Here is a 16,079-nt window from a genome sequence, read left to right on the forward strand (position 1 = left end):
GCATCACCAGATGTGGCCCAACATTTCCCAAAAAAAACACCTTTGGGGCCATATCTAGGGTTCCATTGTGATTTGGGGATAGGGTGCTGAGGGGAAAATAGGGGGGTCTGAAGATAAAAATGAAAGCTAATGGGTGAAGAAAAGGGAGGGGAAAGCACAGTAGGTGTCTGTGTTGAGTCAAGGGGCCAAGTGGCATTTTAGAACAGCTGGAGTCAATTTGGCTGGATCTAGACAGGTGGCAGCTGTTACCAAAGATGATATTAGAGACAATCCTGACATGTGCTCCACCGATTGGCTTCGAGAGTGAGTGAGTGTGTGTGTGTGTGTGTGTGTGTGTGTGTGTGTGTGTGTTGCACGCAGCCAACCTGGGTGAGTGGTGTGTGTGTGTGTGTGTGTGTGTGTGTGTGTGTGTGTGTGTGTGTGTGTGTGTGTGTGTGTGTGTGTGTGTGTGTGTTGCACACAGCCAACCTGGGTTTAATACCCGGCTTCCCTTGGTTCCCTGAGTCAACCAGGAGTGATTCCTGAGTGCAGAGCCAGGAATCAGCCCTGAATGCTGGCAGGCATACTCCCCCAACAAAATAAAATTAATAGCTTCAAAGGCCTGCATCAAAGTTAACCTAGAGGTTTAATTTGGCCCCGAATGAAAGTTCTTTTTTCTCAATGACTATGCTCAAGAAAATAAAGGGTCTCTGTGTGAGAAAGAAGCCATCTTCAAACTGAAGACTTTTTCAGGTGATCCAAACCCCAGACCTTTATGCTGTGCTTTTGTTTTTGCTTTGGGGACACATCTGACTCTGCACTTAGTAATCACTTCTGGCAGGCTCAGGGGACCCTATGGGATGCCCCAGGTTGGCTACATGCAAGACCAATTGATCAAACCCAGGTTGATCAAATCCAGGTTGGCTACATGCAAGACCAATACCCTCCTTGTGCTATGGCTCCAACTCCTTGTGCTGTGTAGGTAGAACGAGACCCCACTGCCATATCAGCCCTCAGCCCAGTCCTTCTGCTTGCAGTTGCTGGGGAGACCATCGTGGTGGATGGGAGCAGCGAAGAGTTCCAGCTTGTAGACCTGCTACCCAGCACCCACTACACAGCCTCTCTCTACGCCACCAGTGGACCCCTCACCAGTGACACCATCAGCACCAACTTCTCCACACGTGAGTACATGGGTCCCTGCATGCCTTGTTCCCAGGGACCAGGAGATGTTGGGTTTCCTTGCACTATGTTGGTCACAGAGCAGACTTTGGAGGTGATGCCATGAATGAATTTCTGTTTTTTGAGGGGGCCACAGCCAGCGATCCCAAAGGCTGATTCCTGGCTCTGTACTCAGGAATCACTCCTGGCAGTGCATAAGGGTCCTTATGGAATGCCGCTATTCAAACTCAGGTTGGATGTGTACCAGGCAAGCATCTTCCCCTCTACACTGTCATTCCAGCTCTAGAAAATTCTTACTGGATTGTTGATGCACCAGGGTACAGTGAGAGGAGGGATTGACTTCTCTCTGGCCCCAGAAAGGTTCTGCTTTCTGCCCTCATCCAACTCTGTCTAGCTGTGTAGACATGGCCCAGAAAATTCCATCCTAGACTTACAACTGGCTCAGATAAATCTGGTCATCAGAGAGCTGATCTGCAAGAACAGGCTGTTAGGGACCAGCCTGATCAGGAAAAGGGCAGGCAGGCCACTAGCAGTGAATAGATCTGACAAGGTTCCGGTCTCAGACATCCAGGGCAAAGGGAAAGATGTCATGAGCTCAATTGTCCTCAGACCCATTAATGCCCAATCAATGGCCTGCAAGCTGTCTAGAGAGTGGACCCAGGGGCAGAAGAAGCCAAATGGCGACTAAAACATCTTCACTTTTTCCCTCTCCACAGTCCTGGACCCTCCTGTCAATCTGACCGCCAGTGAGGTCACCCGGCAGAGCGCCCTCATCTCCTGGCAGCCACCCAGGGCAGCCATTGAGAACTACATTCTAACATATAAAGCCACAGATGGCAGCCGCAAGGTGAGCCTGGGCTTTGGAAGGGAGAGATTGGTCATGCTGGCTGAGCTGGGTTTCTTGTCGGCACAAAATGCCAGGGAGGGGTAATCGGGGAATCTGGGAGCTTTGTCTCAGAGCCCCTGGGTACCCTCTGCACGATGGAAGAAAATCACTAACTCGAGGTATTAGGGGATTCAGTCTCAGCATCCGTACAAAGCCACATGGTACCAGTACAGCAAAACAAAGCAAGAGGATGACTGCATGTCTGTTTTAAGTGCAGGGGGTACAGTGATGTGTCACTGGCCAAGACAGACAGACAAGCAGGCAGACACATACAAACACTCGGGCTGGGCATCAAGTATTCCCATCATGTATGCCTCTTGCAAAATCTTCAGTAAGGAGTCAGGTTTCTGGCCTGTGACATCAGCCAAAACATTTCTCAACCAGGAGAGTCCATGAAAACCCCTGTTGGGGAAACTGTGCCAAGAGGGGGATCATGGTTATAAGTCTAAGGGTCAGCTGAGGCACAGGAAAAAAAACAGGTTGATAGTGACCATTTTGGGCTTTAAATAGGCTTCAGGGAACTGTGTGTTTACTGTGTTTATTAGAGCTGTTGTCAGCAGGGAGCCACTTTGTGTTTTAAGGGGGCCATACCCAGAAATCAAATAAATATTTAGAAAGGGGAATAAGGGTGATGGATCCAGTAAGATTAGGAAGTTCTGGAGAAACCACCAGATTCAATCTCCCTAAGGCAGGACTGTGAGGCAGAGGGACCAGCTCCGTGTGGTGAAGAGTCAAAGCTGGGACACCATGGAGGATTAAGGAAATGACACAGAATTAAGAAAAAACGTGGGGGTCCTCACAGACTGAGAGTTCCAACTCTCTTCCTATTCGATATCAGTTGCTTTGAATCAGGAATCACTAGAACATTCTTTGTTAGTGACTATTTTAATATCTCTGGGCTAAACTTTGCACATTTGAGGGCCTCCAAATATGAGGACAAACATTTTTTTTTGAGGAGGAGGAGGATATTTTTAATATTTTTGGCCAGGGTCACACCTGGCCATGCTCAGGAATCATTTCTGGCAGGCTCAAGGTACCCTATGAGATTCCATAGATTGAACCAGGGTAAGCCACGTACAAGGCAAGCACCTCCCTGCTGTTGCATCTCTGGCCCCACAATATCTTGATCATGAGCTGCTTTCATGGGGAGGAAGAGCAGACTGGGAGCGGACACAGGAGCTCCTGTACTTGGAGGGTAGGTTGTTTCCAGAATCTGGCAACTGTAAACAGATGAATATAGGTGTGAGGAAGGGATTTTCAGGGTTTCAGGGTCCTCCTTGTTCTATCTCAACCCTGGATTCTGACACCCTCATCCTGCCCACAGGAGCTGATGGTGGATGCGGAGGACACATGGATCCGGCTGGATGGGCTGCTGGAGAGAAGTGACTACACAGTGGCCCTGCGGGCAGCCCAGGGTGGGGAGCGCAGCAGTGCCACATCCACAGCCTTCAGCACAGGTGAGTGCCTGGGAGACCTGGGGTGGGGGGGTCCCTTCTCCTGCAAAATCTTCCCTTCCTCCTCCCCTGCTGTGCATCATCATCATCAGACCCTCCCAGCAAAATTAAGGATTAAGTCATTGCTTCTCAGGTCCCAAAGTGCTAGAACATTCCTGATTTCTCACTGCATGGTCACAATTCACAGATGTTGCCAATGAGGCAATGTGTGGGCCCATAGAGGGAACCTATACTCAGTTTCCCTTAGAAATCCAACTCCTCAAACCCAGAATGGGCAGCTGGAGGGTGTGTTTTCTTCTCACATCCATCTGGGCCTCGAGCACCCCTGCTAGACATGTTCTAAATGGCAAGATAAGACACTAAGTCAAATGGTGTCACCAAAGCAGGTAGAGCAGTGGAGATGGGGAATAGGTCCTCTTTAACCCTTCTTTTGTATTATATTTTGGGACCACACCTGGCAGCACTCAGGGGTTACTTCTGGCAGGCTCAGGGGACCATATGGGATGTTGGGGATCAAACCCAGGTCAGCTACTACAAGGCAAACACCCTACCAACTGTCCTATAGCTCTAACCCCCTTTGCCTTCTTTTTTCTACTCTGCAATATCTCCTCCTCAGGCATCTAATGAACACATTAGAAAAAAATGTTTAAACATTTTTAGGGGCCAGAAAGATAGGACAGGAATAAGGTACTTACCTTGCATGTAGCCAACCCTGGTTCAATCCCTGGCACCCCAGGGTCCTTCTAGTCACCCAAGATCACAAGCTCAGCTCACACTGCCAGGCTGGCTCAGGAATCCCCAGTATTACATCCTCAGGCCTTGCATTGACCTCCCAGCACAGTTGGTAGCAAATTGCTAGGAAGGAAACCCCCCCCCCCAACTGAGCATCTTTTAAAAGGCTATCCTCAAAAAAAATGCTTTTTGTTTTGGGGGCCACACCCAGTAGTGCTCAGGGATTACTCCTGGCACTTTGCTCAGGAATCACTCCTGGATGTCGCTGAGGAACATAGGGGATACCGAAAATCAAACCTGGGTCAGCCACTTACAAGGTCCTCCCCACTATGCTATTGCTCTGGTCCCCCACGAGAAAACACTTTTAATATAAAAATAACATGCCTTGGTCACAAATCCAGATGTGAATCCATGTTGTCCCCTTCTGAGATGGGTCACTTTCTCTAGGCCTGAAGTCACACACCCTCTCCAGGTCCTTTCAAAGTGGCTTTTCTTAGACCAAGGTACATCCCATTTCTTGTGTCAGTCCAGTTGCCTGGTTCTGGTTAACAAAAGAATCCCCCAATTCCTGGTTCTCTTTGCTAAGATGCCACCCAAGGAACCATAGACTGAAGCCTTACCCAAGAGTGAAATGTCTCATTTCTTTCCCAGAAAAAAGTTAGGGAATACAGACGACAGGCTCTGCCTCAGCACTCCTAGTTTGCATATTGATTAAGTCTCAAGTTATGGTTGCAGACCCCAAATACAGGCGTTTGAGGTTCACTCCCCATCATGATGATGCCTCAACTGGTTCCTGATGTCTCTCTCTGCATCATCTAATAGACCCCCCTGAGTTGGCAGCAGTCCTCTGGGTGGGGAGATCCATCATGTAAGTTTAGGAGCTCAGATCCTGTAGTGGGGCTCAGTATGGATAAGCAGAGTCTATGGATTGTAAGAATCTAGGGAGAAATTCAGAAGGGTGGCCTTGGGCAAGAGGCCCAGCAGGATGGAGCCATGTTTATTTGAGGATCCAGCCGATACCTCATTGGCAAAGGGCCCACTAGGAATTTGATTGTCTGTTCAATGTGCCTATTTAATGCCCAGTGAACCCAGTCATTGAGTTTGTGGAGACTCGAGTCCCACCCCCCAACCACTGCTGTCTGACAAAGGGGTGTTTGTATTGGGAACCTCTCACAGAGTTCTGCTGCTGAACTCCTGATTAAATAGTAAGTCAGAGACTCACCCTATCCCTGGAGTATCCCACAGAAGCCACTGAAATGCTCACCGGTTTGTAACAAGAAGTTTGTGGGCTGCTTGAACATGGCAGATGTCAGGATTGTTGGTGGGACAGGGACATCTGCCATAGCTGCAGAGTCCTAGGGGACTGGGGTTTATGTTCAAAGTGACACGGAAGAGGAAAGAGGCAGGAATGCTGTGGGGAGAATGCCAAGGCCTGTTCTACACCAGCCCCCCAGTAGATAACACTAAGACCATGCCTCCATTTGCAGAGAATATTGAGGAGGCCTCAAGTTCTGGTCCCTTCTCTTCCTGCCTCTCTTCTAAGCTCCATTCTGCAAAAGGAAGGTCTGGCCGGGCAATGGATATCAAGAAAGGGAGATGTAGCACCTCCTGCGCAGATAAAAGGCTCAATTTAAATTCCCATTGTTGGAGTTTGGAGCTTGTGTTTCCAGAGCTGAATTTTGGAAAGGATAGAGAAAGAGGGGTGGAGGGGGGAAGGATCAGCCCCCACCACCCCCTGCCAGCCTTCCCCCCCCCCCCCCCCCCCCGGTTCCCAGAGTATCTCTCCTATTCCTGTTTCCATCTTCCCCCTCCTGCTAATCGCTTCCTGTTCCCATGTCACTGGTATTTGCCCAAGACTCTGGGGGGGCATTAAACCCAAGTAGTTTGGAACCGGAAAAACACGGATACATTATTTATAATTTACTGTCGCCTGAAATCCCATCCAAGGTCTGCTTGTCTTTTAGAGACATGAATATAAATGAGGGAACAAATATTCCCCACAGAGCAGCGGGGACTTGGTAAAAACGATCTTGTGAGACGTGGATTTCATTGTCTTTTTTAATACCCTAAGAAGCAAACAAGACGTGTTCATGCAAGCCTGTCCTCAGAGACCGGGAGTGGTGGTTAGGCTGCTTCGACCTTGAGGTTAAGCGAAGGGACTCGGTTGTGGAAAAAGCAAGGATGAGAAATGAGAAACTCAGTACCTGCTTGATCCACAGTCTCTATCTCCCCACCCCACCCTGAAAATAAATAAAAATAAAAATAAAAACAACTACTAGTATCTACTCCAACCCAGCTTTCATTTGTGTGATCACTCATGTAGGTTGCAAATCCTGACAAAGAAAATGTCTAGGACTCACGAGCACCAACATCTCTACTCTGGCCCCCTCACCAAAGTAAATGGGGGTGGCACAACTTGAGTTTTTCTTGATTCCTCAGGACAAACACACATGGGGGGGCTTTGGTTTGGGGCCACACTCAGCTGCTCTCAGGCATTACTCCTGGCTCTATGCTAAGAAATCACTCCTGGCAGGGTTGGGGACCATTTGAGATGCTGGGGATAGAACCAGGGTCGGCTGCATGGAAGCAAACGCCCTACCTATTAAGCTATGCTACCTAACCTCATCTTTCTTTAGCTCTTGGCTATGAGATCAGATACCTGGAGTTCAGAATTCTAACTAACCCAGGCATGTCCAGCACAGATGGAGCAATGGCTGTCTGCAAAGAGGCTGGACTGTGCATCCATGAATTCTCACACTCCCCCCTTCTTCCACCTCCTTTACTACCTCCTCCTCTCACCTGCTGCCACTGCCCCATCTTTACCCATCTCAGTTCCCTTTCCCTTACTTCCATGTCTGCCTCCACCTTGTACAGATGTGGTGTTGCTGATGCATTGAAACTTCTAGGTTCTATTCTAAATATCTCTCAAGAAATCCATCCAATTGGAGGTTCATAAGAGATGTTCTGAGGTGGGCAGGGGGGTGTCTGTCCCCAGCCATACTCAGCAAACCAGGCAATGTCTCAGTGCTCAGACTTAGCATGGCCCCTTAACAAACAACCCAAAAGCTTCAGTTCGTGTTCTAGAGTACATTAAAACTCGCCAGCCTACCTCTTGCTAGAGGTTCCCATGCCAGCTCAGGGATCATACAAGGGGGAACTGAGAGTATTTACAGTGAAGGTACTGCCTTCTGCAGAAAAACAATAAACTCAGATTTTTAGAAAATCCCTAACTAGACAGCATTTGCTTTTCCTTTAATATTTTGTCTTATTTGTGCCATCCCAGTAGTGTGCAGGGGTTATTCCTGGCTCTATGCTCAGGAGTGACCCCCAGCTTTCTTCCCTTTGTTCTAAAATACCTTGAGGGGCTGGAGTGATAGCGCAACAAGGAGGGCATCTGCCTTACATGTTTCCAACCTGAGTTCAATTCTTGGCATCTCACAAGGTCCCCTGAGCCCACCTGCAGTGATCCCTGAGCTCAGAAGTAGGTGTAAAAGCCCTGAGCACTTCTGGGTATTCAAAACAAATAAATTACTTTTAAAGTTAACACCCCCCACCCCTTGACTAAACAAACTGAATGCCATAATATTTAGAGGAAGTATCACTGAGACTTTGGAACCTTTTGGACCACACTGGCAAAGCTTAGGGGTTACTCTTGGCAGACCCGGAGGACTATAAGGAATGCTGGGGATCAAACACAAGTCAACCATTTGCCAGACAACGCCCTCCCTGCTGTGCTATGGTTCCAGGCCCCCAGTGAGATCTTTACATCCCCTTCCTGGAAGACATCACCTCCCCTGCTCCACCGTCACGCCTGTAGTGTGCTGGTTTTACCACTAGGTGTACTGTGATGACAGATCTGTAGCTGTACCTGTCACATGCAGGTTCCGCCACTAGTGAACACTGTTGTGGTCTCATCGCTCTTCTAATGAAGCATCAGAGCCTTCTCAAGTTACCCACTCTCCTCAAAATCACCCCAAAGATCCACCTATGGGCAGAACAAGCCAACCATCTCTCCTCCGGCAGCTCTGAAGCTGGGGAAGCTGCTTCTCTGGGTGTTTGTTAAGCATTCATAGGTGCCTGGAAGCCCAGTTCTTCTCAGCACATGATTTAAGTGTCTCCTTGAGCTAATTAGATATTGTTCTACAAATTGGACTGTTCTCTCTGAAAGATGAGCTGCGATTTATTTCCCCTGCCCTCTCCTTACACTTACACGGAACTGTAAAACATGGCCATTTGATTGCTTAAGCCAATCGGCAGGTTATGTTTGGGTGCAGGAGAGAGATTCATCTTCTAACTAAAGCGGGCCACTCACCGCACCGCTGCTTGGTTAGCGAGTTGCTCCCCCTCTTCAAAGGTGAGGGCTGGAGCCATAGCACAATGGGGAGGGTATTTGCCTTGTATGTGGTCAACCCAGGTTCAATCCCTGGCACACCATAGAGTCTGCCAGACCTCACCATGAGTGATCCCTGGTTGCAGTCAGGAGTAAGCCCTGAGCACAGCCCCCCCCCAAAAGGGTGTTGCCCCACCCAAAAAATAAAAGGTGGATGGTGCCAGGGGTTATTCTGGCTCATGCCTCTCAGATTATCACCTGGGGACTATTTGCCCTTAAACTAATCTCTGCCTCCTCTTACATAGCCGCAAGGACAAACCTTCATCCTTGGAAAGTGAGAGAGTTATATTTGTTTTGGGCTTTGGTTTTGGTTTTGAGGGGGGTGGAAATCACACCCGATGGTGCTAAAGGTTACTCCTGGTTCTGAGTTAAAAATCACTCCTGAGGGCCCGGAGAGATAGCACAGTGGCGTTTGCCTTGCAAACGGCCAATCCAGGACCAAAGGTGGTTGGTTCCATTCCCGGTGTCCCATATGGTCCCCCGTGCCTGCCAGGAGCTATTTCTGAGCAATGCCGGGTGTGACCCAAAAACCAAAAAACACCAAAAAAAAAAAAATCACTCCTGCCAGACTTGGAGGATACTATGGGATGCAAGGACTCAAACTTGGGCCAGCCTTGTACAAGGTAAGTGCCTTACCCACTCACTGTACTATCTCTCTGGCCCTGAGAGGATTATTTTTATTATGGGTATGGGGAATCAAACCTGGGTTGGCCACATGCAAGGCCCTCCCCACTGTGCTGTTGTTCGGGTTCCTAGAAGGTTGTTTTTATTTTTGTACTTTTAAATGTTTTTTGTTTGTTTGTTTAGGAGCCACACCTGGCAGTGCTCAGGGATCAAACCCAGGTCATCCATGTGAAAGACAAGCTTCTATCCTCTGTACTATCTCTAAGCCTAATAGGGTCATTTTTATTGTCCCCATTTTACTGATGAGAAAGTAGATGGCCAGGGAAATCAGGCTATTTGTCTATGACTAAATAAAGTGAAGAATCGTCTGGAGCTATCGTACAATGGATAGGAATCTCTGGCACCCCATTGGGACCCCCAAATTCACCAGGAATAATTCCTGGATGCAGAGCCAGGAGTAAGCCTTGAGCACCACTGGGTGTGGCCCAAACCACAAAAACAAAATTCGAAATAGAGAAACCAGACTCTAAATTTAGGTATTTCTCAGATGCTATCAGCAGTACACTATGTCCAGTACCTGTGAAGAAGTGGGTATAGGGATGAGGGATGGAGTACAGAATAACCTGGGGTTATTCTGACAGGCAGGAGAGATTTCTGACAGATCTGGATAACAAGCACAAAGATTACTGATTGATACAAGAAGTTTTCCCATCCAGTGGGGAGGCAGGATCATTCCTGGAAGTTTCTTCTTTTCTCATGTAGGGGGCAGAGTGTTCCCACACCCTCAAGACTGTGCCCAGCATCTGGCAAATGGAGACGCTCTCAGTGGAGTCTACACCATCTTCCTCCATGGTGAGCTTAGCCAGAAGCTGCAGGTGTACTGCGACATGACCACTGATGGTGGCGGCTGGATTGTAAGTCACTGAAATTGTTCTCATAGTATTCATTGGCCATCTGATCGACTTTGCCCAGGATCTAGTCAGCTGAGCTAAGCTCCACCAGCCTCTACTTGCCCTTTCATTGAACTCTCATAACTTGTTCAGTGTGGAGTTCCTCATTCCCCTTGGTGTCCTGGTTCAGAAACCAGTCATTGGTGGGGGATGATGCCTTAGCCCTGAGGAAGATTCTTCCACAATTCCATTGTAAGAGGAGGATGAATGCATTAACTCTGAGTGTTGTGCAGAGAGACTCACAGGTCTTGCTGAGATCAGGCTGCAGGAGGAGGTGAGAAATTTTGGAAGATGATTAAGCTAGTTCTACTAGATAATTAATTGCCTATGGCAAAGCAGATGGAGCCACTTTGGAGTACAAAGGCCACCTGAGTCTGTCCTTGTCCTTCTTGGCCTTCTAGTTTTTTTCCTGAGGCTCTTTGCCTGCTGGGCAGAACAGTTAGGGAGAGAGGGAGAGAGCCCTCCCTCATGCCCTGACATCAGGCTCTTTCAACATCTGTGAGCCCAGGATTGGCCCCATCTGGAGCAGGAATCTCAGCAACTCACGTCTCTGTTGGGGGCAGGCAGGTGGCTTCCCTCCAGCACAGCTCACCCTGTAGTGGGTTACTCATGGTGCAATTACAGGGTGGCTGGTCCCTTACAAGCAATTGGGCCAAGCCCCCATTTCTTCTCTGTCCCCCGACTTACCTCCTCCTTAGAGCATTAGTGGGTATTGAAGACAAGTTTGATACCTTTTTGGTTCAATTAAATCAGCACCTAGCTCAGGAAGGGGGTACAGTGGAGGAAGAAGGAGGGCGAGGGTGAGGGTGAGGAGAAAGAGACTAGTGATGTGATAGGACTCAGGGCCTGTTCTTGGGTTTAGAAATGCTTCCTGTAGACCCCAGTACCACATGCTTATTTCTTTACTACTGGAGATGGCTGGAGATGGCTCCTGATCCTTTCAAGATCTTGGGAGATGCACTTGAGTGCCAGCTTCAGCCTCTGGCCTCTTTATGACGGAGGGGAGTCCTAGCATTTGGAGAAAGGCCCTGAGCACCCCTGAGATAGGAAGACCCCACTGCAGAGACGGGAGTTTCAGGCTTACAATATCCATGTCTTTGCACAGTGCTCACTGCTCGTGGGAACATTCTGCCCTCTGCAGAGGCCCTTTTCCTGGGCAAACCCCTCAGCTCCATGCTCCTTCTTGTTGCAAGTCATCCCCTGAAGAGGTTGACTGATGGAGGGATGGAGGATGAGGCCTTTCTCTTCCAGCTCGGAGCACGCATCTGCCACCCTGTCTAGCCAACGGTTCTGAGGTGAAACGGCGGGTAAACAGCTCGCAAACAATCAGGCTTGTGGAAATATTAGCTTTATTCGGTGGACAAGTCTGAAGTCCAAAGACTCAGCCTCAGTTCCAGCAAAAAGCCTCTTGCCTTTCATAGACCCTTGTTTTTATCCCCCAGAATCAGGTACCACCCAATGGTGGGATCAGATACCAACCAATGGTGGAAGCAGAATCAGGTACTACCCTAGGGTGGGGGCAGAATGCCAGGTCACTCCCTAGGGTAGGGCACAATCACCAATCAGGTTAGGGTCAGTAACACAATAATTCCCTAAAATATTTACATACACAATACTTCTTCTCACCACAGGTGTTCCAGCGGCGGCAGAATGGCCACACTGATTTTTTCCGGAAATGGCCCGAGTACCGCACTGGCTTCGGAAACATGGAGGATGAGTTCTGGCTAGGTAGAACCTCCTTCTTGCTTTCTCAGGGGAACATGTCTCCCCTGGCTGGGATCCCCGTACCCCTCTCTCCCCAATCCACTCCCTGCCCATAGGTCCATCTGGGATTATCGGAAGCAGCTGATAGCTTGACAGCTCTGGAATTGCTTTCGGAACCTCTTGCTCTATTGGGCTCCACCATCGATCTGTTTCTCATCTCTGGATACTGTTTTCCTCTTTACTTCTCCTGTCTCTTCCCAGCCTCATTAAACGGCATCTTAGGCTGATGGCTTTTGACAGCAACCACTGCAAAGGGAAAATGTCTGAGGATAGGTTTGGTGACATTTCCCAGGAGACATGAGAAGTGGTTACCCCTTGCCCTGCGTGGGGACGGAAGGAGAGAAGGGAAAGGATGTCAGAGGTGGAGCTGCCATGCCCTAGGGGTCTGGTACAGATTGACAGTGAAGAGACACACACAGCCCTGTCAGCCCGTTTTTGACCCAGAAGACAAGTCTTGGGGTTGACTTTTCCTGTGGTTTGCAGAGGAAGGTGAGCTGTGGGCTCCATACCAGGGGTCTCTGGCTCTGTGTTCTTATATCCTCCTCATCACCTCCTAGATGCTCATGGCCCTTGCTGGCCTCTACTTCTAGGATACTCTATTGTTCCCATGGCTCCCTGGAATGACCAACTGCATATAGACATCCCCAAGTCCCTGGTACCCTTAGTACCAGGGGCCAGTGAAGGTTCGTGGGAAGGGACTTGGCTTGATGACATGGGGTTCAACAGGGGAGTCACCAATGGCTTATGTGCAAAATCAAAGTCTCCCAGAAGCTGAGACTGAGTTTCTGGCTCAGAAATCATGGCTGGGGGTATATCCCAGGGGGAAAGGGGTGGGGGTGGGAACACAATAGACCAAAATGTGGTCTGAGGGAGACAAACTTGGTTTGAGGCTCAGGAAGGTTCTGGAAAGTGAACGGGCCCATGGAGTTGTGGGGCTAGAAGTTATGCCCACCCCACCTGCACTCATACATCAGGCTTTGCTGGAGCTTGTTATAAGGGCAAGGAGGGGAGAAGGGAGGTGCTGGGATCCACAAATCTGGGCATCCTGCTGTGGGCAAAGGCTGCTTCAGAAGAAGGTCCCACCCATGTTCCCATGTCCCCTCCTGCCCTCCCAGCTGGGCCAAAAGCACCATTTGTTCTCTCTGGCCAAGCTCATAGCTCTACACCCCTTGGTGCTAGTCTAACAGGGACCTTCTACTCACTCTCTCCTTGGCTCCCCCTGTCTGGGTCTAGGTCTAGATTTTTGTTTCCATTTCTGGGCTGCACCTGACAGGGTTCAGGGTTGATTCCCAGCTAATCTTGTGAGCTGCTCCCATGGAAGTGCTCCTGGGACCAAACCGCAGTGCCAGGAATCAAACATGGGCTTCCAACATCTAAGACCTGTGCTTGGTCTTCTTGAAGGAGTTCATTATTCCCTGGTTCTAGATTTGGGAAGGTTAGAGCCATTGTTTGGGTAAAGCTCCACCACCCACTCACCCACCCACATGTCTCTGCACACTATCCCCCTAGGATCTTCTGATCCTCCTTAGTGTCTGCCGGCCTCAGTCTTCCCAGAATATCAGGGTGTCTGGCTTGATGCTAAGCACTACTGCCCTCCAAAAGGGCTGAGTGTGGCCCCAGAAAGGTACAGGGGAAGGGTAGAGAAGATTCAAAGGGTGAAAGCACTGGCCAAAGGGAGTAAAGACCCCTCATCCCTAGTCCCTTGCACTCACCCTCATGGTCCCTTGGTCATTCACCACCAAGGTTTGGCAGAAGTTCAGGAACCCTCAGAACTTCTGAGGCCCCGAGGAGAGGTGCAGCCAGGGTAAAACTTTGTGAAGCTGCCCCAATTCATGCCACCTGTGTCTTCCCCATCCCCCAGGGCTAGACAGTATCCACAGAATCACTTCCCAGGGTCGCTACGAGCTTCGAGTGGACCTACGGGATGGTCAGGAGTCAGCCTTTGCCTCCTACGACAGATTCTTGGTGGAAGACAGCAGGAGCCTCTACAAGCTGCGCCTCGGTGGATACAATGGCACTGCAGGTACTTCTGGAGACACAGACCCTAAGTGGGGTGGGATCAGGGGCATCTGGGGCCTGTGAGCCCAGCAGCTGGAAAGCAGAGCTGAGCATCTCTGGACTTGGCCCCACCATGACTTGACTCAGACAAACTTGCTGCCTGATTTTCCTCAGGGGTGGGGGTGGCTTGAGAAATGCCCTGAAAGTACTTTTCACATAAAAATAATAAGTATAGTGGGAGAATAAGTGTCCTTTTTCTAGACTATTCTATGTAGACACTTCCCTGGGTACCATAATCATCTCTTGTCTGGGTTCAATCTCTCCTCAGTGAGACCTAAGAGAGGTAATTTAAGATGACTGAAAAGAAAACAGTTCCCCATTCTCTGAGGCTCTCCCCAATCAGCAACGTGTGTGTAAATGTGTGTGTCTATCTGTCTGTCTCTGACACACATGTGCCCCCATCACCATGTATTTTTTTCTTCCTTTCTATCCACAACCCCATTCTATGGCCTCTTTAGAAAATTTCTTTCTGAGTTTTTGTGTTTATTTGTTTGGTTGGTTTGTTGGCAGCCATACCCAATGATGCTCAGGGCTTACTCCTTGGCTCTGCACTCAGGAATCCCTCCTGGTGGTGTTCAGGGGACCTTATAAGGTGCCAAGGATTGAACCCAGTCTGCCACGTGCAAGGCAAGTGCCCTCCACACTGTGCTATCCCTCCGACCCTCTGAAGTGGAAGCTGAAACTCGAATCCCATGGTCTGCATCAACCTGTCAGATTCACTTAACATTTGAGGCCCTGCCAGTATTTATCCTGAGTTCAAAGAGGACTCAGTTTGTAAAGTCTGTTCTTCCAAAAGATTCAACTGAGGTGTGCACAAAGTAAAGAGTTCTCACACTAACCCCCTGACAAGGATCTAGATATAACACCATGTTCACTCCTCTGGGATTATGTCCTGTGCAAGCAGCCAGCCTTTGTCACAACAAAAACAACCTTGCTTCTGTTTTGTTATTGGTCATCTCTGAGGGTGGCCCCAGTGGTGGTCAGAGGTGCTGAAAATGCCCCCCAAGGAAAGGCCCCATTGGACACATTTTTGACCTTCAATTGCCACTGTATTAACCAAGAGTCCAAAAGTTATTGATTTAAAAGCCTAAGTTCAATGCCTCAGGTGGGAGTTGGGTTAGAATCGGATTAGAGGCAACTCCATCTCCCCACAGCACCTCTTGCCTCCCTCAGGCCCCAAGTTGAGTCCAGCCCCACTGCCCTTCCCAGAACCTTCCAGAGGCTATTCTGCTTTCATAGGAGGGTCATTTTCAGCTCCCCAGATTCACCACCTTATCAACCACCCACACAAAGAATTCATCTTTTTAACTCAACAGCCCATTAAATAGTTGATCAGGGACCTTGCTGCTCCTTCCAAGCCTGCTAACTCCCAAAGTATCATCACTTCTCCTGAGCCATGGCCAGCTGCTCTCCTCACCCTATGCTCTGTGAAAAAAGAATTCTGGGTACCTAGTGGCCTTCCTCACATGGGGACCCTGAGTTCTAATGTGGCGCTGGGCTGTGGGTGTGCCAGGCTGGATGAGCCTTGGAGAGGTCGCCTGCCCAGGCAGTGACCAGACCATAAAGTTATGACCTGGGCAGGCCAGAGCAGAGGAAATGGGTTGAAGGGAGCAGCATAGCCACAAATGGGAGTTATGGGGAAGGTCCTATCATTGGTGACCAGTGGGACAACTCTCTAGCAAATCCTGAGTTAACATGACCCAAGAAATTAATACACATGCCCTTCTTTGCAGGGGACTCCCTCAGCTATCATCAGGGACGCCCTTTCTCTACACAGGACCGAGACAATGACGTGGCAGTAACCAACTGTGCCATGGCCTACAAGGGGGCATGGTGGTACAAGAACTGCCACCGGACTAACCTCAATGGGAAGTACGGAGAGTCCAGACACAGCCAGGTGGGGGAGCATGTCTGGAACTTTCTGAGGGCCTCTGGGACAAGGCGGGAACCCATTAGGACTGTGGGCACACATCCCCTGCGCTTGTGTGTCTCCTGTGAAAAGAGACACTCAGTCTGAGCATGGAGGGTAAAGAAAGGCAGGTGCTGAGCTAAGGCAGGCTAGG

The 16,079-nt window shown here is 49.4% G+C and overlaps 1 protein-coding gene across 2 annotated transcripts in view; it reads left to right on the forward strand.

The window, feature by feature from the left end:
* Positions 1–16,079, forward strand: part of TNR (tenascin R) — a 262,025-nt gene that overhangs the window by 244,915 nt on the left and 1,031 nt on the right. For both annotated transcript variants that reach the window (XM_049776399.1, XM_049776400.1), the window contains exons 16-22: positions 1,017–1,160; positions 1,875–2,005; positions 3,369–3,501; positions 10,007–10,158; positions 11,826–11,922; positions 13,820–13,981; positions 15,750–15,913. In XM_049776399.1, the coding sequence (XP_049632356.1) occupies positions 1,017–1,160; positions 1,875–2,005; positions 3,369–3,501; positions 10,007–10,158; positions 11,826–11,922; positions 13,820–13,981; positions 15,750–15,913 (983 nt within the window). The remainder of the gene's footprint in view (positions 1–1,016; positions 1,161–1,874; positions 2,006–3,368; positions 3,502–10,006; positions 10,159–11,825; positions 11,923–13,819; positions 13,982–15,749; positions 15,914–16,079) is intronic.

The sequence above is a fragment of the Suncus etruscus genome, chromosome 7 (genome assembly GCF_024139225.1).
Source record: "Suncus etruscus isolate mSunEtr1 chromosome 7, mSunEtr1.pri.cur, whole genome shotgun sequence".
In the NCBI taxonomy this organism is placed as follows: domain Eukaryota; kingdom Metazoa; phylum Chordata; class Mammalia; order Eulipotyphla; family Soricidae; genus Suncus; species Suncus etruscus.